This window comes from Macrobrachium nipponense, chromosome 9, assembly GCF_015104395.2.
Source record: "Macrobrachium nipponense isolate FS-2020 chromosome 9, ASM1510439v2, whole genome shotgun sequence".
NCBI lineage: Eukaryota > Metazoa > Arthropoda > Malacostraca > Decapoda > Palaemonidae > Macrobrachium > Macrobrachium nipponense.
Window position 1 is genome coordinate 41,284,766 of NC_061110.1, and position 26,384 is coordinate 41,311,149.

Below are 26,384 nucleotides of genomic sequence, written 5' to 3' on the forward strand. Positions count from 1 at the left end.
TTTGGTTCTATTTAGGTAGCTTCTAAAAGATAGAGAGTTTCCCTCATCATTCTAAAGATACTTTGTCTATATTCTAGCGACAAATGACATTTGATTCCTAACTTACAGGATAATCTCAGTAACTATCAAAATGCCAAGCAGTACAATGATAGTAATAGACCTGACTATCAGTTAGTTCTGATAGTGACGTTAGTGAATGTTGATGCTTATTATATTGTAGGTTTAGACAAACCTACCTTAGATACATAATTATTAAACTTCTGGTTTTATCCAAGATGATCGTGAATCGGAAGAAAATACAGAGGAGGAAGCAGATTTGTCAAGCACCAGAGGTGATGTTAGTAAACAAAGAAAATGTGACATAATTTGCGAATGGAAGACCACAGAAATTCAATTCATAATAAATCGGTGCTCCAAAATGTTTATTGGAGATAGATCAAGTCACATTTTCTACAGAATGCTAAATTTTTTTCAGATGATAATTTTTAGCATTCAAGGTTTGTAATGAAAAATGTTAGACTGAATAACAAAGATGGTGTTACTTTACATTATGTTTTGAGAGGTATCATACCGAAATGAATCACCAGTAAAAGCTGCATAACTTAGTATTGCAATAAATATCTACATATTTGTATATTTTATCAATCTACTATAAAAATCATTATGGTAGTATAAATAACAAAGCAAATAAATAACCAATAATTAAAATACAAATATAAAACGGAGAAAATTAGTCTGTTATAAGATTAGCAGGACACTGGTCTCACCGCAAGTGATGATAACAGGTTCACAGTAAAAGGGTGAAGTAGAATGAGATGGAGGTAATCTGATAGTACCATACTGCTCCGCTCCCCTCATTACCTGTTGGACAAAGAAGTTCTTTCAAAATTTGAGAAAGGCCTCAGTGCCAATAATATCATGAGGTAGTGGGGTGGTTGATGGGTCCTCCACTGTACCAAGGAACTCAAAAGCTTTGGAGATTACATGCCGTAGACAAGAGGAGATGGTGTCTGAACATCTCCTCCTTGCGATGTCCTGTATTCATGAAAGGGTCCTTGCACTTTGATCTGAGTTTTTTAGTGACAAGTGATGCATACTGCCACTGTGGTGATATGGCCTTACAAGGGATCTCCTGTCTGACGAGGATCTCCATTCCCACCTACAACACATACACCAAATGCTAACCAGGTACCATCAATACATCATCACCCTTACCAAGGTGAAATTCGGTGTCTGGTAATATCATCGCAGTAATTACATTGTGGTAATTTCATCGCATGGTAATTACATCTCATACATTTTCACTGCATTGTAATTACATTGCAATATATCACATCGTCAGTAATTTCGTCGTAAGGTTTCTTTCACCGCACAATGCCAAAAATAAATGAACAATAGAATATAATTCACTTATTTTAATGTAAAACATCCAAGTATTACTGTTAAAGTTGTCGATGAGATCAAAGTATCTAACTATTTAACTATTAGCAAATGGTTTCGGTTTTTGTAATCAACTTGTTTTCTGAGTGATAAACATTTTCGTTTTTTGTAAATAACTAAAACTAAACCCATCAAGATGGTAGGATGAGATGCCCCAATTAATTCGCTGATTGTGCGATGCCAACCTTCACATGCATTGTTCACCAAAGCTGCCCCTAAAGTTAACTTCTGTGGTTATGTCCTGTCATCCAACGGCATTATAGTAGACCCGGACAAGGTCTCCATTATGCATGACTTCCCTACACTGTCCAACATCACAGATGTCGGGTCATTTATGGGTTTCGTCAATCAACTCGCTGACTTCACTCTGTACATTACAGCAGCAGCACATCCCCTATATCTGCTTATGAGTACCAAACGCTCATTCACTTAGACCCCCAACCATGAGCAAGCATTTAGGAAGGTCAAGACAGTTCTAACTTCACCACCTGTTCTGGCACCCTTCAACCCAGCTTCGCCCGTGTTCCTGCAAACAGACACCTCACTCCCCTACCGTCTCGGATATGCCCTGCATCAAGACAACGGCCGTAGTCAGGCGCGTCTTGTCTAGTGTGGCTCTTGTTTCCTGACGGACACAGAAACTTGCTATGCCACCATAGATCTGGAACTACTCTCAGTTACTTGAGCTATGGCTAAGTGCCACCTATACTTGTCTGGACTTCAGCATTTCACTTTAATGACGGACCATTGCTCCCTGATACTGATTCTCAACCACTAAACATTGGACACCATTGAGAAGCCATGCCTGAAATGCCTCGAGGTGAAAGTGGCCCCCTACATCTTCACCGCATTCTGCTGCATGTGGTAACGGTTCTGCATACCTGCATATTTTCGGACAAGTAGCGATTTCCATTTGGCTAGATCATACCTTGGACCGTGTATCTCGGGTATCAATACGCCAGCAAAGTAGTTCCTGTACTGCGCATGCTCAAATCCCTGGCGTAGTAAAATTCTCACAATGAAATCAGCTGATCGCACCCACACTTCCCTCTCAGTGACCCACGTGCGAGCTGTTGTTGACACAAGTGTTTGTTTACATGGTTACGTCACGCAAGAATAATAGTTTTCCAACATGCATTCGCGTAGTTTTTATGGTAAAAGTAACGGAAAACGCGTCAGTGCATCCCATAAGAGACGATTAGAGTTTCGGCAGGGCTCTGAATCTCCAGAAGATGCCAAGATTAGGAGGCTTCTTATGGACTATGACTTTTCTTGGAAGGCTCGTAGGATTAACCTAACCCCAACCAAGCAAGCCATGGAACTACTTCGTCTGGAGTAGGAGGAAGAAATTAGCCTGTTATGTATAGCTTTTGAGCTATACATAACATTTTTTTTCGTTTCGATCAACTTATAATGTTAAAATGAACCTGTTGCTGTTACCAAAGCCATTTTCCTTAGCTCTCCCTTTATTCTTCAACTTTTCCTCTACATTTTCGTATATTTACAAAGTAATTTCTATGAAAAATAACCGAGATATGGCGCTTCAAAAAATTATTATTCTAGCGATAAATGTTGACAACGGTAACATTTTTGTTCGTTTCGATCAAATTATAACGTCAAAATGAAACTGTTACCGTTACCAATGCCATTTTTCTTGACTCTCTCTTTATTCTTCAACTTTTCCTCTACATTTTCGTATATTTACAAAGTAATTTCTATGAAAAATAACCGATAGGGCTCTTCAAAAAATTTTTATTCTAGCGATAAATGTTGACAACGGTAACATTTTTTTTCGTTTCGATCAACTTATAACATCAAAATCAAACTGTTACCGGTACCAAAGCCTTTTTTCTTGACCCTCTCTTTATTCTTCAACTTTTCCTCTACATTTTCGTATATTTACAAAGGAATTTCCATGAAAAATAACCGAGATAGGGCTCTTCAAAAAAAAGTTTTTCTAGCGACAATTCTCACCATGCGCCGGGCAGAGCGGTCTGTTTCTTACCCTCTTTTCTATCAATTTTTTCACCGGCTGGACTTATTCGTTTTCCATTGTTTTATATGTCGATTTTTAGAGAATTTTGTTGGCTTTCTCATAAAAAATAATTCATTCGCCTAACTTTTATAGCATTTGACCTACGAACGATAATGTTAACAACGGTAATTTTTTTTCGTTTCGATTAACTTATAACGTCAAAATGAAACTGTTGCCGTTACCAAAGCCATTTTTCTTGACTTTCCCTTTATTTTTCAACGTTTCGTCTACATTTTCGTATATTTACCCTCTTTTCTATCAACTTTTTCACAGGCTGGTCTTATTCGTTTTCCATTGATTTATATGTCGATATTTAGAACATTTTATTGGCTTTCTCATAAGAAATAATTCATTCGCCTGACTTTCATAGTTTTTGGGTTACAAACGAAAATATAAAAAAAGTAAAGATTTTTTTTTTTAAATAACTCACATTATTTCGTATTTAGAGGGCTGGGACTCTTATTCTGACTATTCCACCATAAAATATTAACATTTAGAAAAAAAGTATAGCAAAATGAGCGTTATTGGTATAAAATTTATATTTTTGCTGAATTTTCGAAATAATTATTTTTTCGCACTGTCGAGCGCTCCCAGACACCTCGGATATCTGGGGGACACAGTGCTCAAAACTAAGCGGATATGAAAGAGATAACTGCTGGGCCATTCACCACATAATCACTTCTCGACAGTCCAATGAACATGCTGAAGCTGCAGCAAAAACTGTCAAAAACTTCATTAAGACTGCCCCATCCAGGAACATAGATTGCGAGGCATTTGATAGAGGACTGCTGGAACTTTGGAACACCCCAACCCCTGCTGGATGCTCCCCTGCACAGATTTTTTATGGCCACCCTCTCCGCACCTGTCTTCAGGCTCACCCCGGGTCATTCACAGATGAGTGGCAAACGAAGACTGAGGACTATGACCATTGTAGTGCCACCCACACCAAAAAAGCCATGAGCCTCTGCTACTCACTTGCCCACCCTCTAACCAAGCTCACCATTGGCCAGCAAGTCAGGATGCAGGACGCCAAGACACTATGATGGGTCGTGGCAGGTCAAGACAGTACGAGGTGCACCTTCCTAGTGGTCGTGTATTCTGAAACCGAAGATGACACCTCTCCCCAAGTCCCTGTGACCCCTCGTTCTGACCAGGAAAGAGTACCATCATGTAATCTTCCTAGTGCTCCTCGTCGTTCATCCTGACTCGCTAAAAGGAGTCAATGTTCCACTTGAGACAGTACTACAAGCATAAGGGGAGAGGGAGGTGTATAGGTACCAAATACCATTTTGATTACATATACAGATTACATGTATCCGCATCCATGTATATTATTAACTTACAGGAGAATTGTTTATTTTGGAATTTATCCTGCATCATTTATGTTATCATTTATCCTTCATTTATCCTGTTATCATTTATACAATACTTATTGTAAGATCAATAACTTGATTACTCATCTTGGCAACGTAATCTTATGCAGCAACACCTCTATTATTTCCTGCCATATATACGATGCATAAATCAGTTCCTGTCATATGGTCACTGAAGCATGAAGCATGGAACTTCCTTCCACCTTCACATGGCTGTATCTCTGTCAGTATATGGAATTTTAAAGAACTTACAACTTTATTTCATCACCCTTCGTTCCATTCCCTGTATCAATGTATGTGGCAGGGTTACATGCCACAATAAAAGTATTGAAAAGAGTTTAGGCCAGCAAAGCAGTCTTTCAATTGGATCTCCAATTCTCCACCTTAGAATTGGAGAGAAAAAGATTAACTCTTAATCTTCTATAATGCTAATCAGAGAAGGTGCTTCCTCCCCTCCTTTTTGAAGAGCATTTGGTGAAAAATCAAATAGGCTTAAATAAATAAATTCTCCACTACCCTGCAACAAATATCAATCTCTCTGGGACTGCTGGAGAATTTCAGCATAAAGTTGCAGAAATAGCACCATTCAGTGGTGAAGGTGACAAAGAGGCTGACAAGAGAAGAGAGGTGGGTCCTCTCATGACCCTTTGCAACAGCATATTAGAACTATCCTCTGCCAGAGATCAACAATGAACTGGCCGTGCCACGTGAAGAAGAAGGATTAAGAAATGCTTTGTATATCACTCCAAAAAGAAGTTATGGAAAGCAAAAAACAAAGACAATCATGTGTTATACAGGTGACAGAGCTGGATCCTATCACTGATACCAAGAACTGAGAACAAAAACGAAACCAAAGTTCTGCGTAAATAGTCTCTTCCCATTGGGTATTGGGGCTTTGATACTCAAAATTTCTCCACTTAAACACTGATAGAATGCACAACACATCCAACTTAATGGCAGCAAATCATCCATTAGAGCACCTGCACTGCTAAAGGGGTAAAGTATAAAACACTACTTGCCTTTTCTTGAAAATAAATCATGCATTTAGTGTACCACTCATCCACCGAGGAGACTCAATCATTTAAAAATGGGGAACATTAAATATGCTGTTAACTCTACAAGAACAGTGGAGTAGAGATGAGATGCGTCCAGAAGACACACACTTATGATAAAACTTACTTCCATTTGCTGTTCATGCTGGGACGGGAACTGCACCAAAATCACCCTAAGCTCACTAACATGAGAGGCCATCCAAGGGGCACTCTCTGCTGCTGAGGGTCAGTAAGTTCAGGTATTTTAGCTGTTGCTTGGGGATGAGACTGGAGAAGTTGATCAAAATCTGAATGTGGCATGCCCATAAAGTGCAACTTATTGATATTGGGAAAAATTAATACCTTAAAAAAGCCTAGGTCAAGCTAAAGCCAGAAAGTATGCAATATTCCTGGCAATAGGCCATCACCAGTTCAAAATAGCATTGTGAAATGGTAGAAGTTCCACATCAGGCAAAGTTACTACCCAGAGTTACGAAAGAGGGGTACTCAAAAGTACTCGCTATTCAGTTAGCAAAAATAAGTCTTTCATCTCTGTGATGGGTAACCAATCCATACCTACCAAAAGACTAGTAAAAATGGTTTATAACAACTCAGTAGGGAAGAGGTCAAGCATTGGTTAATCCTGGCCATGTTCACTAACAGGGAACTTGACCAGTCAGAATGGGAAACCGAAATCAAAGGACTTGGAATGGAGCTTTTCTCCAGATTCTGCTATGCTGAGAAGACTGAGATATTTGTGAATCCAGAGAAATAGGAGAAATGTTTGTTTGGTGTATTAAGGAGTGTAGGGCAGTCTTTAATGCAGAAGCCTCTGCCTATTCTAAACTGCTAAGAAAACAGCTATGCTTTCTACACCTGCCATTACAGACAAGAGAGGTTACCCTCTGTTGCGGCATTAGAAGAGAGGAATGGCCGTCTCAGATACTACCCCCTCCCGCTTCTTCCCATCTATTTCAAACTTGACGTGTCAGGGGAAGCTGAACAGTTACAAAACTAGAAACAAATGGTAATAGAATCTTGTTTAGAGGAAAGGAAAGAGAAAGACAAACTGTCTCTCATTTGGAGAACCAATTTCATCCAGTAAAATGGTGCTAAAAAGTGTCAGGGAGGAGGTTCACATCCTTGGACTCTAATCACCCCCCTAATTGCTGCCTCACGCTAGATTATATACCCAACAAATAATACTGCTGCTTCAAACACTGTAAACTTAGGAAGTGCCTTTGGAGTATACCTGAAAATTAACTTCTTATATGAGACCAAGGTTGCAAACATCTCTTGAGTTGCATCCCTAAGATATATCTCACACGATGAACTAAAGAAATTCCTAGGATCATGCAATCTACAAGGAATCTTGAACAAAACGGGACTGCCCAGCGCCCGTGTGATCCTGGAGGCCCCTCCTGCTTCTCCCTAAACCAAAGAAGACCTGGCATAACTCCATACCAAACCAGATGAGTCTATCATCAGATTTAACCTTTCTAGACTATTCACGTATATATACGTTCTGCTACTTTTTGTCACAAAGACTATTCACGTATATATACGGTTGCCCTTTCCCGCTATTATAACAGATTTTTTCGCATTAAAATATTACCACATGCAAGTCCAAGATATTCTATGACAGCACGACACAAAAATTATAATATATTGACCTAGATAATAGAATCATAATGATATTTTGATATCTGGCTATCATTGTTGGCGGACATGGGTGAAATTTGCGACGGTGCTGTTAGTCAGTGACAATTCCACTCCAAACCCTGACGATGGTAACGCTACCAAGGCTTCTGTTTTGCCCTTAGGGGACGTTTATTGATAATTCCTTTTCACGGTGGATGAGGGTCCAGATATTTGCTTCTTCCCTCTTATTTTCGTGATACTCTTATGTATTGATAGGAGTCCACGTTTGCAGGTAAAAATATCCTTTTTATGCGTGTAAATCCTACAAGTATAAATTACACTAGTATTTTCAGTACTTTGGAACAATTATTGTACGTATAAGGAGAGAGAGAGAGAGAGAGAGAGAGAGAGAGAGAGAGAGAGAGAGAGAGAGAGAGAGAGAGAGAGAGAGAGAGAGAGAGAGAGAGAGAGAGAGAGAGAGTTAGAACTTTTCGGGCATATATAAATAAAGTTCTGTAAGGTCCAACGGTCGATTTTGTAGTCAAAGCAAATTACCAATGCTGGAATTATTTGCAACCAAGCAGTATATAATGTTTATTTTTTATAATCCTTCTAACAGGTAAAACACCTCGACAAACTTTCCCAAGTGACCTTGAGAAGAAAGCGGATTACATTTTATGTGGGTGGGGCACAAGGAGATTAGGGTGGGGCAGAGTACTTATAATCTTATAGGGGTAACCACAGTTTGTAAACAACTCGCTGCGACACACGTGTACTGTTTATTTATTAGGGAATATATCAGGCGACAAGCAATGTAATTTACATTTTCTACTTCGAAGTATACCATGCCTCAGATATGACAGATACATATATAATACACAATCCTATCATTATGGTAAATAGGATATCTTTACTTTCCCCACTTTCAGCAGCCCATCATATTTGATGGGCTATAATCCCATGCTACAAGGCATTCCACTCAATCGATTAGCATAACGATTATGCTAATGAATAATGAATAACTAGGTTTTGCTTATTTATATAATACGTCCGCTTGAAGGTAAAGGCGGCTTAGTTACCAATTTATAGTGCTATGTTGCCTCAATCACACACGCACATTAACACAGACAAAGACACGCACATATGTATGCATATATATATATATATATATATATATATATATATATATATTTATATATATGAAAATATATCAATCCGGTACATATATGAAAATATATCAATTCCGAGGTAGAGCGAATATGATATTAAAGGACATTTGTAGCTCGAATGATATATATATATATATATATATATATATATATATATATATATATATATATATATATATATATATTATATATATATCATTCGAGCTACAAATGTCCTTTAATATCATATTCGCCTACCTCGGAATTGATATATTTTCATATATGTACCGAGGGGGAATTTTTTAGTTGATAATAATTTCGTACCCCCATGGGATCGAACCACCGTCCAGTAGGACGGGGAACGAAATCAGGATCGGACAGTGACACTACCGAAACGGCTATCAATTCCGAGGTAGAGCGAATATGATATTAAAGGACATTTGTAGCTCGAATGATTTATATGAATCACGGTGATGTGATAAATATTCATATATAATATATATATATTAATTATAATTTATAATATATATATATAATATTATATATATTTGTATATATATATATATATATATATATATACATATATATATGTGTGTGCGTGTGTGTGTGTGTGTGCGTGTGATGTGCGTGTGCGTGTGTGTGTGATGTGTGCATGTGCGTGTGTGTGTGTGTGTGCGAGTCTGTGTCTGTGTGAATATGCGTGTGTGATTGGGGCAACATAGCACTATAAATTGGAAACTAAGCCGCCTTTTCCTTCAAGCGGACGTATTACATGAATAAGCAAAACCTAGTTATTCATTGTTCATTAGCATAATCTTTATTCTGATATTCACAAAAAGACATCCAATATTTAGTGATTGATTGAGTGGAATGCCTTGTAGCATGGGATTATAACCCATCAAACATGATGGGATGCTGAAAGTGGGGAAAGTAAGGATATCATATTTACCATAATCATAGGATTGTGTATTATATATATATAATATATATATATATATATATATATATATATATATATATCTGTCATATCTGAGGCATGGTATACTTCGAAGTAGAGAATGTAATATTACATTGCTTGTCGCCTGATATATTTCCTTACAAATAAACGGTACACGTGTGTCGCAGCGAGTTGTTTATAAACTGTGGTTACCCCTATAAGATTATAAGTACTCTGCCCCACCCTAATCTCCTTGTGCCCCACCCACATAAAATGTAATCCGCTTTCTTCTCAAGGTCACTTGGGAAAGTTTGTTGAGATGTTTTACCTGTTAGAAGGATTATAAAGAATAAACATTATGTACTGCTTGGTTGCAAATAATTCCAGAATTGGTAATTTGCTTTGACTATATATATATATATATATATATATATATATATATATATATATATATATATATATATATATATATATATATATATATATATATATAACAAAAAGCAATTGAGAATATAATTAAGACAATATATTTAAGGCATCATTGTAAAGTAATGGGCTGTGACATTTCTAGAATGTAGGGGTCGTCAATTTAGCTTCTCCTTGGAAACACTGCCCTAAGTGACAAGATGGCTCAGCTTTGGAAATGCTGGCACATCTTGTTGGGTGGCGCGATTTCTAAGTTGCTGTCTATGCAGATCAGTGCCACGTCCTGTTTCTATGCATGGGCGCTTGATGCAGAGGTGCCTTATGAAACTGGTATGAGGCGGTTTCTTAGGCGTGAACAATGTGTGTTAGTTCATGCGTGCATGTGAGCTTCTTCCCTACATAATGAGAAAGTGAGGTAACCAAGATGGGAGATCGCTACAGAGTCGGCTATGGGGCAAAATGGCTCCTGCAATAGTATTTTTAGTGAAGTGTGTATAATCTGTGTTGAATGGGTAAGCATACTTGTTCTTTAGTCAAAAGTGTGGTTTGACTGTGTTTTGAATATTGTTTCAAAGATGTTCTATTTCATTTGACCTTTTGATTTTGATTTTTAATCTTTTGCTTATTGATATGTTCTCCTGTCTTCTTATAGGCGGTTCTGAGACAGAGGGGAATTGAAATGGTAGCTTAACTGATGTTCCGTGGTGTTACTATGTAGACTGTACTATGACTATGCCCAGTTTTATGAGTAAAATAATGTTGGTTATTGTAGAAGAGAGATGGAGTGGGTTATCTGAGTTCAACCTTTCATTTAATCATTTTGTTAAGAACCCAAGTTATTTAGTTTATGCTTTGCTCTTAAATAAATGTATTTTTGTAGTTCACGAGTCCGATTTAATTGCCTTAGGTAATGTAGAGAAAAAGAGAGAGAGAGAGAGAGAGAGAGAACGGATGTTATTCCAGTGCCTAGCCGCATGGATCATTGCTACCAAACCTTTTAAGATTACCCAGGTTGGAACCTGGGTAATATATATATATATATATATATATATATATATATATATATATATATATTATATATATATATGCTTAAAAATCACGGTAGATGCTAATATATATATATATATATATATATATATATATATATATAATATATATATATATATATATATATATTATATATATATATATATATATATATATATATAGATATAGATATAGATATAGATATAGATATAGATATATATATCTATATCTATATCTATATCTATATATATATGTGTGTGTGTGTGTTAGTGTGTTATAATGGCTATAAAGTGAATAATGGTGTTAACCCATATACATGTCTAAGATAATCCATGTCAGAACAGTACTACGGCGGCAACAAACAGAACTGGGTCACGGGATTACTCATTTGACCGCTCCCAGTCATGGAAGGTAGACGTGCAAGAGATCTGTGTCGTTTCCGGCTAGACCCTTACCCATCTGTAGAGGACGCCCGAGATCTAATTCACGAACTCTTAGATGAATATGAAGATGACCTAAATGATTCTTTATCTGATGACGATTTGGAAGAGGGCAGTTCTCATGAAAATGAATTATGCGACAGTGATCATGAAGACGATAATGATGATGATGATGATGATGGTGGCAACGATATCACTATCGAAATGAGTCGGTGCCTGAGGAAACTGTGATATTTGACGGAGATATTTGACGGAGTGGGTTAGTCGTGAAGAACACCACCCCCATATTTTTTATTTCGAATCCAGTACTTCAGGAATTCAGTCCGAATGCCCTCTATTAGATGACAGTCCAGAAATGGACTATTTCCCAGCATTTTTGTAAGCCCCGTTAATGGAAATGATAAGTGAAGAAACAAACCGATACCATTCACAAAAGATGAGGGATGGTGCACTAGGCCGAACATCAATAAGAAAAAAGTGGAGAGATACATTTGTGAGTGAGTTGTACAGCTTTTTTGCTTTGTCTTTACTCATGCCGCATTCTTACAAAGGTGAAATCAACGAATACTGGAGCACTGATCCTTTACTACGGACTGAAATTTTCGGGAAGACCATGTCACGTGATCGGTATCTGTTGCTGCTCCGAACCCTTCATTTTGCTAATAACGACACTCGGCCTATTCTAAGTGATTTGACAAATAAGTTCAAGCTATTTTTCAAGCCATTTAGAAACTTGGTTAGTGATGAATCTTTATAAGGGGCGTTTGCGTTTCAAGCAGTACATTAGAGCGAAGAGACATCGCTTCGGAATCAAATTGTTTATTATTTGTTGCCGTGAAACAGGGTACGTTTTGGGCCTCATTGTTTATACTGGTAAGGGAACTGATATTCAATATGACCGTACCCTTGGTGTTTCCGGTGGTGGTGTTAAAACAATGATGTCTGATTACTTGAATCAAAGACATACATTATTTACTGACAATTGGTATACAAGCCCGGCACTGTGCAAAGACCTTAAAGAAAATGGCACCGGAAGTTGCGACACTGAGAGATCCAATCGCGTTTCGATGCCAAAATTTCAAGGAAAACTGAAGAAAGGCGAATAGCAAAGTTGTGTCGAATGAGCTATTCTGTGTGAAATGGCACGATGAAAGAGATGTGATAATGTGTGCCACGGTTAACTCTTAACGAAATGTTTGACAGTGGCAAAAAAGATCATGTTACTAACGAGGCTAAACTCAAACCTGCAGCAGTAGCCGATTACAACATCAACATAAGGATGGTAGAGAAGAGTGATATGCAAATTGGTATTGCGCAGACTGTAAGAAAAAGTGTAAAGTGGTACATCAAACTCTTCGTTCACCATCTTGATATATGCTTACTTAATGCGTATAATATGTACCTAGTAAAAACAGGTAATAAGCCTCGGTTGAAAAGTTTCCGGTTGACTGTGATCAGACAGATGCTCACTAAATTTGCGAGTGAAAAAACAAATAATGGTAAAGGAGGAAGCCGATCGGTAGAGAGAAATCCGATAAGGGTCGGTGCACTACATTTCATAGAGTTTTTGCCAGCAACTAAAAAAAAAAAAAAACAATAGTCAGCACAACGTGCTTGCTATGTTTGCAAGCACACGAGTAAACGACCAGCTAAGCGTAAAGATACGCGTTACTGATGTCCTGACTGTAAAGTGCCATTGTGTTTAGTTCCATGTTTCAAAGAATTGATGAGAGAGAGAGAGAGAGAGAGAGGAAATGTGTGTATTTTTGTGATTTATGCATTGTTTTACTCATGGAAATTTAGTTTTCTAATAGAAATGTAGTTGTAATCTTTTGATGTATTTTTTATTCTTAGTTACAAATCATGTGAATATTCCACGTTTTTAATTAATATCATGCAAATATTCTAAGAGGAAAATGTGTGGTAATTTTTGTACGTGTATTGATAATGTTATGAGAGAGAGAGAGAGAGAGAGAGAATGAATGATTTGTCTATTACAGTTGAATGAACTAACTATATTTGATATAATGTCTGTAAATGTGCTACTTGCCTATTTTTCATAAATGTAGTATAGTATTTAACAAATAAATATAAAGAATTGAACACGAGAACTTGAATCCTTCCCTAAACGAAGAGTATAAATGTGATGAGCAAAAAATAATGCATTTTAATATATGATAGACACTAAATACTAATTCATTTAACAGTTCTAAGAAATAATATAAATAATGCAGTTTAATACATGATACACTAAATACTAATTCATTTAACAGTTTTAAGAAATAAACAAAAATAATGTAGTTTAATATGTGATAGACACTAAATACTTATTCCTTTAACAGTTCCATAAAATAAATAAAGTATGAAATGACTAAAGTGAATTATTTTTTTTTATTATTCAATGACTCAATATTCTCATTAAACAGTATAGATCCTACAATGTATCCACGTAGCATGGTCATTGTAATTCTAGGCCTATAAGGGTTACAAAACATTTTGAAAAGAATCCTTTAGCCTGCAACACACGGATTGGTTATTTCGGGGATTTGTATATGAGCAGAGATTCATTCTATTTCTACGAAAATTTCCTAGTATATCTAATAATGAACATCATAAAATGAAAGGACTGCTAGTATGACCTTTCCGAACCGATCCAGGACGACAAAGTGTGTAAATCCTTTATCATAATCCTCAATCTCACTGGTTTCATAGGAATAGTGTTCATATTGTATTAGCATACAATATGAACACTATTCCTATGAAACCAAAAGCCTATGATTTTCTATTAGAAATAAGTAACCTCCAAGTATATCCTATTCAGTAATAATATATCACCCAAGAATATATAATATATATATATATATATATATATATATATCATATATATATATATATATATTATATATACCACTATATATATATATATATATGTGTGTGTATATATATATATATATATATATATATATATATATATATATATATATATATATATATATATATATGAATACTTATCACATCAACGTGATTCATATAAATCATTCGAGCTACAAATGTCCTTTAATATATAATTCGCTCTACCTCGGAATTGATATATTTCATATATGTACCGAAGGGGAATTTTTAGTTAATAATAATTTCCCTTCGTTACATATATGAAATATATCAATTCCGAGGTAGAGCGAATTAGATATTAAAGGACATTTGTAGCTCGAATGATATATATATATATATATATATAATATATATATATATATATATATATATATATATATATATATATATATATATATATATATATATATATATATATATATATATATATATATATATATATATATATATATATATATATATATATATATATATATATATATATATTTCTTACAGTGAAGTGGTCTGCAAATAAGTGTTGACATAATGAAAATAGAACAGGATGTATGTATTCTGTCACAAATAGACCACGTGAGTGCGTTCAGAATACACTTACTCACCGAGAATGTCTTCGAATTATAAAATGGACAAATGAAAAGTTTTATTCATTACAGTATTGGCAACAATATGAATACTATTCCTATGAAAACACAAGCCTTTTTGTCTGTGATTTTGTATTAGAAATAAATAACCTTCAACTATATCCTATTCAGCAATAATATATCACCCAAGATTGTATATATATATATATATATATATATATATATATATATATATATATATATATATATATATATATATATATATATACATGTATATATATTATATATATATATATATATATATATATATATATATATATATATATATATATATATATATATATATATTATATATATATAATATATATATATATATATATATATATATATATATATATATATATATATATATATATATATATATATATATATATATATATATGAATAACTTGATCACGAAGTATATAAAACGTGATGCTATGTATAAATAAAGGTTTTTTTGCCACGAAGGAAAAAATGAAAAAACGAGTTGGCCGAGTACTTTCGGTCCTATTCGGACCCTTTACTGAGGCATACTGATTTTACAAAGAACACCATAGTCAAAAGAAGGCTTAATATACAAACTGACACTACCAAATTAGCCATAAGGGCGATTTTCACTCTACAGAGAGGAGGAGGAGTCATAGGCTACCCACACCTTGAAGGATACCCGCGGTAAACAAGTGATTCTTCCAGAAAAACAGTACATTTTGAAAACAACACGGGAGCATATACAATTTAATATCATCAATTTTTACACAAATTTTCCCAACAAAAATTATTATTAATGAAAAGACGAAAGAAAATATAAATATATATATATATCGAGCAAGAGAGAGAGGGAGAGAAAATATCGAACCAGAGAGAGAAGAGAGAGAGAGAGAGAGAGAGAGAGAGAGAGAGAATTAATAACTATATACATGTGGGACTAATTTATTAGTTGTTCATTTATTTTGAGGTCCTTCATAAACATCTTACAAATATATGGGTCCAAATGGTACATTCCCAGACTAAGATTTAGGTTGTTTTTATTAGTGATTTGTATAATTGCCGATTCCAGTAAATTTCTTGAGACATAATCATTAGATCTAGCAATTACCGAGGTATCACCCCAATTAATACAATGAGATTTTTCACTCAGATGGATAAACAGTGCATTTGAAGTCTGGGCTGTTCTAACTGAATACATATGCTGCTTAACCCGAACACAAATTTTTTACTGGACTGACCAACGTAAAACGATGGGCAATCCTTACAAGGAATTTTGTAAATGATGATGTTATTTGTTACGGGACTATTCTTAATTAGCATATCTTTAATGGTATTGTTATAAGAGAACACTACATTAACATTAAATGATTTAAATATTGATTTTATGGTTTCAAATCCACGAAAATAAGGTAAGCTAAGTACATTTTTAGGGATTTCTTTTTCATTAATAGCAACATTATAAAACTTTTTATGAGCTTTTTGATAACATAAATCAATTAAATGAGGTGGGTAGCAGAGATCGTTTCCTATCTTTTTTATGTATTTTATTTCTTGGTCCAGGTATTGTGGACTCGTGATACGCAAAGCGCTTAGGAACATAGAAGAAAAAATTGAAATTTTAATATTAAGATGGTGGCCAGAATAAAAATGTACATATGTTAAATTATTTGTGGGTTTTCTATAAATACTGAATTTGCATTGGAAAGATTCTCTATGTATTAATACATCTAGGAAAGGGATGACACTCTTGAAATTGAAAATAACAATGTCATCCCTTTCCTAGATTTGATTTGGCGACTGTAAACCATTCCTGAAATAATGAAGATGATTCGACCATAGGTTATAAGTATAAAATTAAGATTTATTTGTGCATATCTACAAAATTTTACGCCGGGCTATTTCTTTTAGCTTGGCAGTGCATTAACTAATGATACAAATTGGGTTAGAAAATGAAAGTATTCAACAATTGGTTCATCTTTAAAAGGTCTAATCAGTATTAATACCCAACTATAACCCTCCCAAAGCATCAGAGCAGCATTAAAAATTTATGCTTACACTGCATAATTACTGTATCAAACCAGCATATTAACTATCATTCATTTCAATATATATCTTTTATTGCTCCGTCTGTCTATCATGTTCATCTGTCTCTCTGCTAGGCTCTCTGAAGTATAATGCATTATACAGCCATCTTCCATTTCCTTTCCGAAAGCAGAACTCTGGATTTATTCTGGTCTATCTTTGGCACAGATCCATTGAAAGTACTTAAAAATAAGTACATTTGCTTGGAACAATTATACTTAAACTGTACAGCTATCAGAAACGTATACGTGATTATTCATAAGAAATATAGCAACTGTAACATCATTCAGTGTGAAATATAAATTTTTTATATTTCAAAATCTTGGAAAATACAATATACCAGTAGTTTGCACATGCCATGTCAATACCGCACACACTCAACAAGTGTTACATTTGTAGTGTTTCACAAATGAGACACTTATTGTAATATACAAATGAGATGGCCGTTACTATATTATACCATAGAACATTAATTTCTGCGACCGTTAAAGCAATTTAAGACTGTTATCCAGCTAAGTGACCAAATTTAATACTTGGCTGTTCTAAACCGAATACCATGGGCAAAACGTATATAAGAATGAGCCAATTTACGATAACGCAATAGTATGCAATATTCGTTATGTGGCTACAGTGAAGTTTACTTTCGATATCGTTTATATAAGAAAGCGTTTTATATCTGTATTATTTAAGAAGCTAGATTAAAAGTTAAGTTTTACTTATTACCTTGGTGTATGGAAAACATTGCTTCCCACACTGCCATTTCTTCAGCCAGTGATCTCTTCGCTGGCCCTGAAAATAAAATATGTGGTTTCTGTTACAACGGAATGGAATTGTAAATAAATTGTAGAAAGTATGATAAGTGTGGATTATTCTATTCTCAGTTTCTCAAGTTCTATACAAAAACCTGCAGATGTGTTCTATACCAAAGTGGAAGTATCAAGTAGAGCTGGAAAGGATTATTTAGTAGCATTACACTTCCTCAGAAACCTATATTGTAATAAGTTTTGAGGGACAAAATTGTACCTAAGAGAAATGAGTGTTATTATTTTTTGCTGTGAATATCTGATGACTAAAGATAATATTTTTACCATGAATATATGTTAACGTTTTAAAGGTGCATCATACTGCCATACTCATATGTTCAAATTGCTCTTGATAAGATGTGCACTCGTAAAGTATTCCTCTAGGTTAATGTGTTAGATGTGATGTTTTCATTAGGTTCGATTTTAATGCCGATTGTACACAAAGCAATTACCCAAATATCTAGATAGCTTTATGATTTAAATATTGATAAAATTATCCAAGATAATGGATAAACCCAAATCCAGGTTTTAAAGAACTTCTTGCATAGCGAATTGTTTCACTTATGAGAATATGTTCTGTAAAGTTGAACTTATGCATGGAAAATCCAACAGCACTGATTTTACCTACGAGATTATAGTCCACAATACTGCTATTAATAAATGGTACCTGAAACGATTTATTAAAGGAAATGTTCTGAGCATATCATTTGAGCATATATGGTATATTTCAAAACTTACAGAATATGACTTTAAAGTTTATGTACTGCTCAGGTCAACAGAGGCACACACGGGTTTAACAATACTTTTTTTGCTTGTGTGTAAAACCAACACAGGCAAATGTCCTGACCATTAGACTTAGCATGGAGGCAGAATTGATACAGGTCACTAAAAATGAGCCCAATCCAACTAGAAAAGGAAAAGTTAGTAGACTTCATTCATCCAGTAATGGCAGGTTAAGCGGTTTAGGGAATACTGAATAAAGGTAAAGATATCCACATTCTCGCAGTGAGTGTAGACCCTTGAGTTAAGAGGCAGTCGTATATTACATGGGAGGACTCTAAAGCCTGATAAGAGCAAGAAGAGAGGCTGATGGAACTATGTAATAAAACATTTCTTGAGGACAAATGCCCTGAAGAAATTTCTGTAAAAGAGGAAAGGATCTTGGAAGTTGCTGTGACTCAACGTTTGTCATAACACCAGTGAATCTCCTTAAGGTGGGTAGTGTGTGCAGTCCTTCTCAGATATAGGAATAATTTAAATCCCTTACCTCAAAGTCTGTTCCAGTTCACTATTATTGTCAATCATGCAGGCATGAAGTCACAGCTAAGGTTTGGCTCATCAAAGTAGAGACCTGGCTATTGCTCAGCTCTTGCAATACAACTGCTTGTCAAAACAGAAGGAAGGAGCGAGTGTACATTGACTCTCAAAGGATAGGGAAACTCCTTCTCTAGCATTCATGGCCATGGCTATCTATGCCAAAACAAGGAAGAGAAACTTGGTAGAAATACTTCATGATCATGGCAAGAGCATTTCCTATGAAGATATCAGCTGGAGATATCAGCCTGACTGGGAGATGCCACTGTCACCTGGTATGTGGAAGAGGTTGTAGTTTGTTCACCTGTCCTGAGGAAGGGTTTATTTACTGGACAACATCAATCACAACCTTTCAGCAACTACAGTTACTACCACTTTTTATGGGACTAGCAATTTGGTACTCCAGCACCCTACCAAAGACAACAAGGGAGAAGAGTGTCAGCCAGTGCAGTTTGGGTCAGAGTGGTTAAAATCTGTACCTGAGCTACCTGACTCCTCCACAAACATCCCCCTTGCTTCATTTAAGCCCAAAAACCCAACACCACCGAGTGGTGGCAGTGCCAAAAGCCAGTCTTATACCAGCTAGGACCACAACTGGCCCTGGAGTATGAGTGGCTAGAGAAGGTCTTGGTCACTATAGTCTTGGGCTTATGTAATCCCGCAGGATTTTTATGATTAGAACATGGCACCTACCTAGATATCTTAAGTAGGTTCTAAATAAAAAGAAAATCTTTGCTGGAGGTTTCCCAAGGGTGCCAGATGGCGGCCATCATTAATTTCAAAATGGCTGACATTCCAAGCCCTCTTTCCAGTGAGAAATAGTGTGTTTAGTCCAATAATCCATTTATTTTCATTCAAAATGAACTATAACTAATTAATTGAGTAAGGTTTTTAAAGCATAAAACCAAAATATTTAAAATAGCCACATTCAGTATTCAAAATGGCTGCCATAAGTACTGACCCATATTCAGAATTTTGCATACTTTTATGTAATTTATTCAACCTTCAGGAAGCAACTGGGCAATTTCTAAAATTATTTTTGGTTGTGATAAGGCTTGCTGATTACATTGTTGTTGGCAGTAGAAAGCAAATATGGCTGCCAAAAAGAAAATACGGCTGCCAAAAACCCAATATGTCTGCTATACATTGCCTAAAGGAAATACCAACAGTTTTGCTACACTGTTATCCAAATCTCCAATTGCTATGATCATAATTTATTTAAATATTCATAAAATTCATTTCAATAGCTTTCATATTATTCATCACCCTCATCATATGATAAGGCAAAGGTAGCTTCCTTCATCTTCACATTCTGCATTATCGCATTTGTCTGATTCAGTAGAACATCTGCACAGTTCAGTACACTTAAGTTTATTCTTTCTGTATTTGCACACATTGGTTGGAACAATTGCACTTGACCAAAATAAATTATTGCATCAGGAGCCGGTGGCAACAGTGTCATTACGGACTTGTATCCTCCATCTGTTCAATTCCGCCCGTAGTCATCAGGCTCTGGATTTGCAATGATGTCATTGAACCAAATCATTACCTGGTAGTGTGCCTGCACATTCTGAAGGTTCCCTCTTACCAGAGCTGCACTTTTACCAGCTATAAGCTGATAAAAGTGCAGCTCTGGTAGGAGGGAGACCTTCAGAATGCGCTTGTTTTTTCTTGAAAAGCCACCACCTTAAACGTTTGCTTCAGATGATCTTTCTGCCACACTAAGCTGAGAAAGTCCACGAACCTTACCATCATTCTGGTCAAGCTCCTTCAGCACTTTCCTAAATGTCAACTTTCTCTTGCCAGTGAATCTTCCAGTGACATCTGTTCCTGATAATGCATGGAAGCCTGCGAGAAAGGCAGCCCTATTAGGACCCAAAGCATTGAAGATTTGAGCAAGTGGTACTACTCTACGGTTCTTACCAACTCCTGTGATGGAACGTGTCTCTACAAATAATTGTGTAGCGCCTAATGGCTAGTACAAGAATGTCTATGTCTGGCGAGTAAATCCTTAAAGATTTGGCACCATTTTGTGTGGCATTTACACAGTGCAGGATAAGCTTGGTGTCTGCTTCTTCTTGGGAACTTGAAAGGCCTGCAATTTCTCAGTGTGTGGCCTTTGCTTGATTATGCCATGTCACTATATGAGGCTTCCCACTTGCCTTAGTATACATAAAAATTTTGCCTGCTAGATATGTAGTAAACTCATTTTTTTTTTACATGGGCAAGTAGACTGTTCATACTGGTCTTAGCAATAGATGTTGTATCTGTGATGCAATATGGTATGGTTTTGTCGCTTGCTAGTCTTTTTTTTCACGTGTTGCTACTTTCAAAGATGCACCAGTGTCATGATGATCAACGACCACATGTACTTCATCATAATCATCATTTTTCCCAAGGGCATTTATTGATATAATCTGCTAAGTCATTGCATGTTTTCACCCATTCTGGCTTATCTTGAGCTTGGAGGCCTCACATTCCATACACAATTGCAACACGTTTTGTATTTTCAGATTGCACAACTCTTTTATCCAAATTCTCACCACCTGCTTCTTGTAGGTTGATATCTCTTGCTTTTGAGGCAATCAGCAAGTAGGCAAATAGTACCCTGTCTTCTTTGAGCTCAATAATCTGATCGCCCCTCTTGAGTCTGACTTTAAGTCCTGCTGAAGACCACATGTGGAGCTTTTGCTTCTTCATTGGGGCCCAGAGATTCTCTTGCCCTGTTGTTATGAACTCTTTAACAAACAGCTCAAATTTCTCAGCTCCAATATCTGCATACTTGTTAACATCTGTTTGTATTTTGTCTGACATAACTATTTTGTGACTAATTTGATCACTTGATCATGCTCATCTTCATATGGATTCACGAAAGATTCTATGCACTGTGTGAGGTTCTCAGCATTCTGTTCCTGAAGCTTTAAATGTGCATTTGTGTGTTCATGGTGCAGCTTTGCTTTGCCTGAGTATATACCAGCGATGATCTGTACTTCCATTGCGACAAGGAAGAATTTGGTGCGGCAAACTCATTTCATTTTTAAGTGATTCCAACGAGCCCCCAAGATACTTTCATACACCTTCATGTTTTTCAAAACGGTGGCCATTTTGAAAAGCAAAAGGGTTGCTAACCTTCATGTTACACTAGATGTCTGCCTGCATCATTTTTTAATGTATTTACTATTGAAAATAAGCAGTGGTAACAAGTATAAACCTACTAGAACATTCCCAACTCTATTTCTAGTTTTTTGACAAATGTTCTAATGCCATTCATTTTGAAAATCAAGATGGCCACCATATGCCACCTCTCGGTAATTTCCAGCGAATATTTTCTTGCTATTTGGAACCTACTTAAGGTATCCAAATAGGTGCCATGCTCTAATTATTGAAGCCCCACAGGGCTTAATATTTCAACATAATAGTTGAGTACAAATACTAAGGATCCGTGACCACTATTTGGGAACAGACTTTCAATATTTATGATATCCTGTGCTAATACACTGCAAAATTAGCAGGGTGACCCAAAACCATGGGCTAATTCCGTAAAGTAGGAAAATCCAAGTTGGCTGTTAAGTTCTCTTAGACCATTAATTTATAAGCATTTGTTGACAATCAGCAGTGGTGTATGCATCTACTTTAGTGTATTTGCACTCAGACCAAGTAGGACATTTATTTTATAGCCATTGTCAAAAATTATATCAATCATAATTGTTAAAAAGAGAATAAAATCCAATATGGACACCATTTATCTGCTAATTGTCATTGCATGAGTACAACTCATTGTGTGAGCATGATTAACTGACATTCTGTATTAAATCATTAATGAATTGCATTAACATTTCTATAAAAAAAAAGTCTGCTAACATAAAATAGGACTTCAATATTCATAAGAGTCAAAATCATGAAGTTCATCTGCGTCTGAACCACATGAATCAGAATCTGTTGATGTTTCTGTGCCTATGTTCATGGCTGTGAATCTCTAAGGAGATGTAGTCTTTCTGGAATAACTGACTTGATGTTACAGAGAGGTAGGCATTTTCCAGCATTTAAGATCCAGCCATGCTCTAATTGAGAACAGTCAAGTAATGGTTGATGAAAGTTCTTCGAAACAAACACATGATAGTTTGCTTGAGTAACCCTAAGTTGGGCTGAGTCTTGATTTGTAGGGATCTGAGGTGTTGACTTACGTTGCATCATTTTCCACTTTGAAGCACGAGCTTCTCCTAGTTTTGCTGATTTTGTCATTATCCACCGATTGAGTTGTGAACGTTGTCATGCTGCTTAGAGTGTTCTGTGAGACTGGAAGGCTTGACCCAAGTGTTTGTAGAAACTGGCTGGCTTGTCTTGATTTCACTATGTTGCAGCTGCATCTGATCTGTAAAGATGTGCAAAGCAATAATGACAGGAACAATATCCTCAGGACAAATTTGGGAGCAGTCATATGTTGCCTGTTGCCTTTTTATGCCAAGGGTAGCATCAACATGGTGTAAAACATAGGCCGACACTACGATGTCTGTGACCTCAACATCTATTATGACTGGAGCTGCTGAACCTTCCAGTCTCAATTTAGAATAGATGTAAAAGGTAATGTTGTCAGCTTCTGTATGAAGACATTCAAAGGCTGGAACTCTAACGTCATCAGTATCAGCAGTTAAGTTCCAACATTTGTTTTGTACGGAATATAAGTAGAGCACATTTGGTTTCTGCTGAGCATACTCACGAAATTCTTTCATCAAGAACTGTTGAAGGCTGATCTTGTTTTGAGGATTTTGAAAGAGATGGTTGAATTCCTAAGGTGAAGGCAATTTAATGTTCCTCTTCATGTAGACATAGCCAACCATTCAAATGCCTGCCCGTCTGTCATGTTCACAGTCTTTTATGTTCACAGGGAAATCATATGAGTCATTGAAAAATATCACTTGAGAAGCATTAGCGTGACGTTCACATATCGTAAAAAAATATCTTCTCAGCATAGTCTCCCTAAGTATAAAAGCTTCCATCAGGCTTCAGTCTGTCTTCTGCAGAAGGTGTGGAAAGTCTCCACAGGAAGCCCATGTCAATCAAAGCCTATGGATAGTTCATTGATATCAAGTTCCATAAAGCTAAATTTTTCAATTAATTTGGAATTTTTCACCTTTTCTCAGTGAGCCATTGATGTTAAAAATAGAAAGACATTCTTCAGTGATCCGATATTGCATGACTTTTGTAAGGTCAAACTTTTCTTCACCATTCTCTGCTAAAGCTATAACTTCAGCCATAGCTTTGTTTTCCATTGCATCCGTTTTTAATTGGATGAAATGCTTTTCTTGTTGGCTGACTCCATAGAAAAATTTAATCTGGAATTTCTGTGAATTGTTGCACTGAAAGGCACAGTAACAGTAAACATCCTTTGATTGAAAAATTCCTGGATAATCCATTAGGCCCCTTTATTCTTTGCTCAAGGACAGTGGCTGGATTGGTGCCCTAGCCGAAGTAGGTGTTGCTTCTTCTGGCACTGCAGATTCCATTATCTCTGTCTCAAGTGTTACTAGGACACGACAAATGCACTAATTCACTGCCTGCAGTCTTTACAAGATGATGAAGTCTGCGTACAATAGTTATTGCAAAGGACAGAAAGAAGTTAATGAAGACTTCCTGGGCTTTGAGGAGTGGTGCAATAACAAAAGCCAACAGCCTTGTGCTTGTATACTTTTCAGTAGCATTATGGGGTCCTTTTCCCAGATGTATATTGCTAATAGCCCGATAGAAATTCTAGAAAAAAAAATCTCTGGCCTCATAAATATAGGCATAGATAAAAATTTCATGTCTGCATCCTTTTTAGTTGTAGAGTTTCAAGTGAAATGTTTCATGGTGGCTGTTTTGTACACCACCTTTATCACCGTGGTAAATAGTAGAGCAGGAAGAGCTCTGGTGATATCTTCAACTTCAATCGTGCGTTGGCAACTTGTAAAATAATACTGATTCCCCATTCTTGCCTGTTCCTGAAGGAATGATTACTAGCCTATATGCCTGTTCGGGTAGCTACTCGAGATAATTTGATAGACTGATCCTAAGAGGGAACTGCCTAGTTTTTTGCACAAACCATAGGGGCAAAGACTTGCTACCCTTCCTTGAAAACCCATGGCGATTTGTTGGTCCAAGCAGTAAGTTCTGGGTAAAACTGAAGACCGATATCATACCATCGCCCCCTGGTTCTGCCAAGTCGCCAACGCCCATTTTGCACATACATTTTAGTTACCGAACTAGAGATGTGCGGCAGTAGTTATCCGTTATCTGTTGTCGGCCAACTGTTATTTACCACGTATCTCTACAAGGGGGAATTTGGGAATTCGGGGTTTTGGGTGGGAGAGGACACACGTAAACAAAAGGGCCATGTTTGTGTTCTGGTAACGGCAAACCAAGTTTGCAACACTATGAATTACCACTGGAAGTTGCATTTGACATATTTAACCTATACAGTATATTAACTACTTACCTTGTGTAAAACATGAATTAAATTCTTTATCTGACGTATCTAACTCTATGTCAGAATCCATTTTGCAAGCGATTTTTACAGACAAAAAGATTAGCTAGACTAGTCACACTGTCTCGGGTCGGACTACGTAGCTACTATTGTTGTACGGTTCCCAGATGTGTCAGACCAAAATGATCGTACCATGCCTCTTCAAATTATCGTTTTTTGATTAGCATTATCATACATTTTTCGTTTCCTAATTAAGCTGTATTTCACCTACAACAATATATCTTTACATCTATTATGTAAGGCCAAATAAGAAATATATATCATTTATATTTATTGCTAATAATGACCAAAAAAGTAATTAGAACAAAAAGATAACTGTACAAAGTAGCCTATTTAGTACTTCAGCGATTATTATTAGTCATTATATATCACCAATGTAAACGTAAAAAAGAGAAAAAACCACAAATAACAAGAGTATTGTTTTAAGAAAATTGACAATTTTCTTAGAAATCACATTACAACACCAATTCAAAAGAAAAAAAAAATGTGCAGCAAAATCATATATTTGTTTACTTTCAATTCTTCACTGATTACTGTTACTAATCATTATTATCATCAATGAAAATGAAAAGGAAAAATACGGCAAAAAGATCACTGCTAATAATCATCAGTATTATCATCAATGAAAACGAAACAAAAAGATCAGTACTATACTGTTTATGAAT

At 35.9% G+C, this 26,384-nt stretch overlaps 1 protein-coding gene across 2 annotated transcripts in view; it reads right to left on the bottom strand.

The window, feature by feature from the left end:
- LOC135218332 (uncharacterized) overlaps positions 1-25,803 on the bottom strand; it is a 30,659-nt gene extending 4,856 nt beyond the window's left edge. The window contains exons 1-3 of one of the 2 annotated variants that reach the window (XM_064254562.1): positions 25,672-25,803; positions 17,806-17,871; positions 768-861 (exon numbers count right to left, since the gene is read on the bottom strand). In XM_064254562.1, the coding sequence (XP_064110632.1) occupies positions 768-858 (91 nt within the window). In that variant the 5' untranslated portion in view covers positions 859-861; positions 17,806-17,871; positions 25,672-25,803. The remainder of the gene's footprint in view (positions 1-767; positions 862-17,805; positions 17,872-25,671) is intronic. The other variant, XM_064254561.1, reaches the window with a different exon arrangement.
- Between the last annotated feature and the right edge of the window lie 581 nt (positions 25,804-26,384).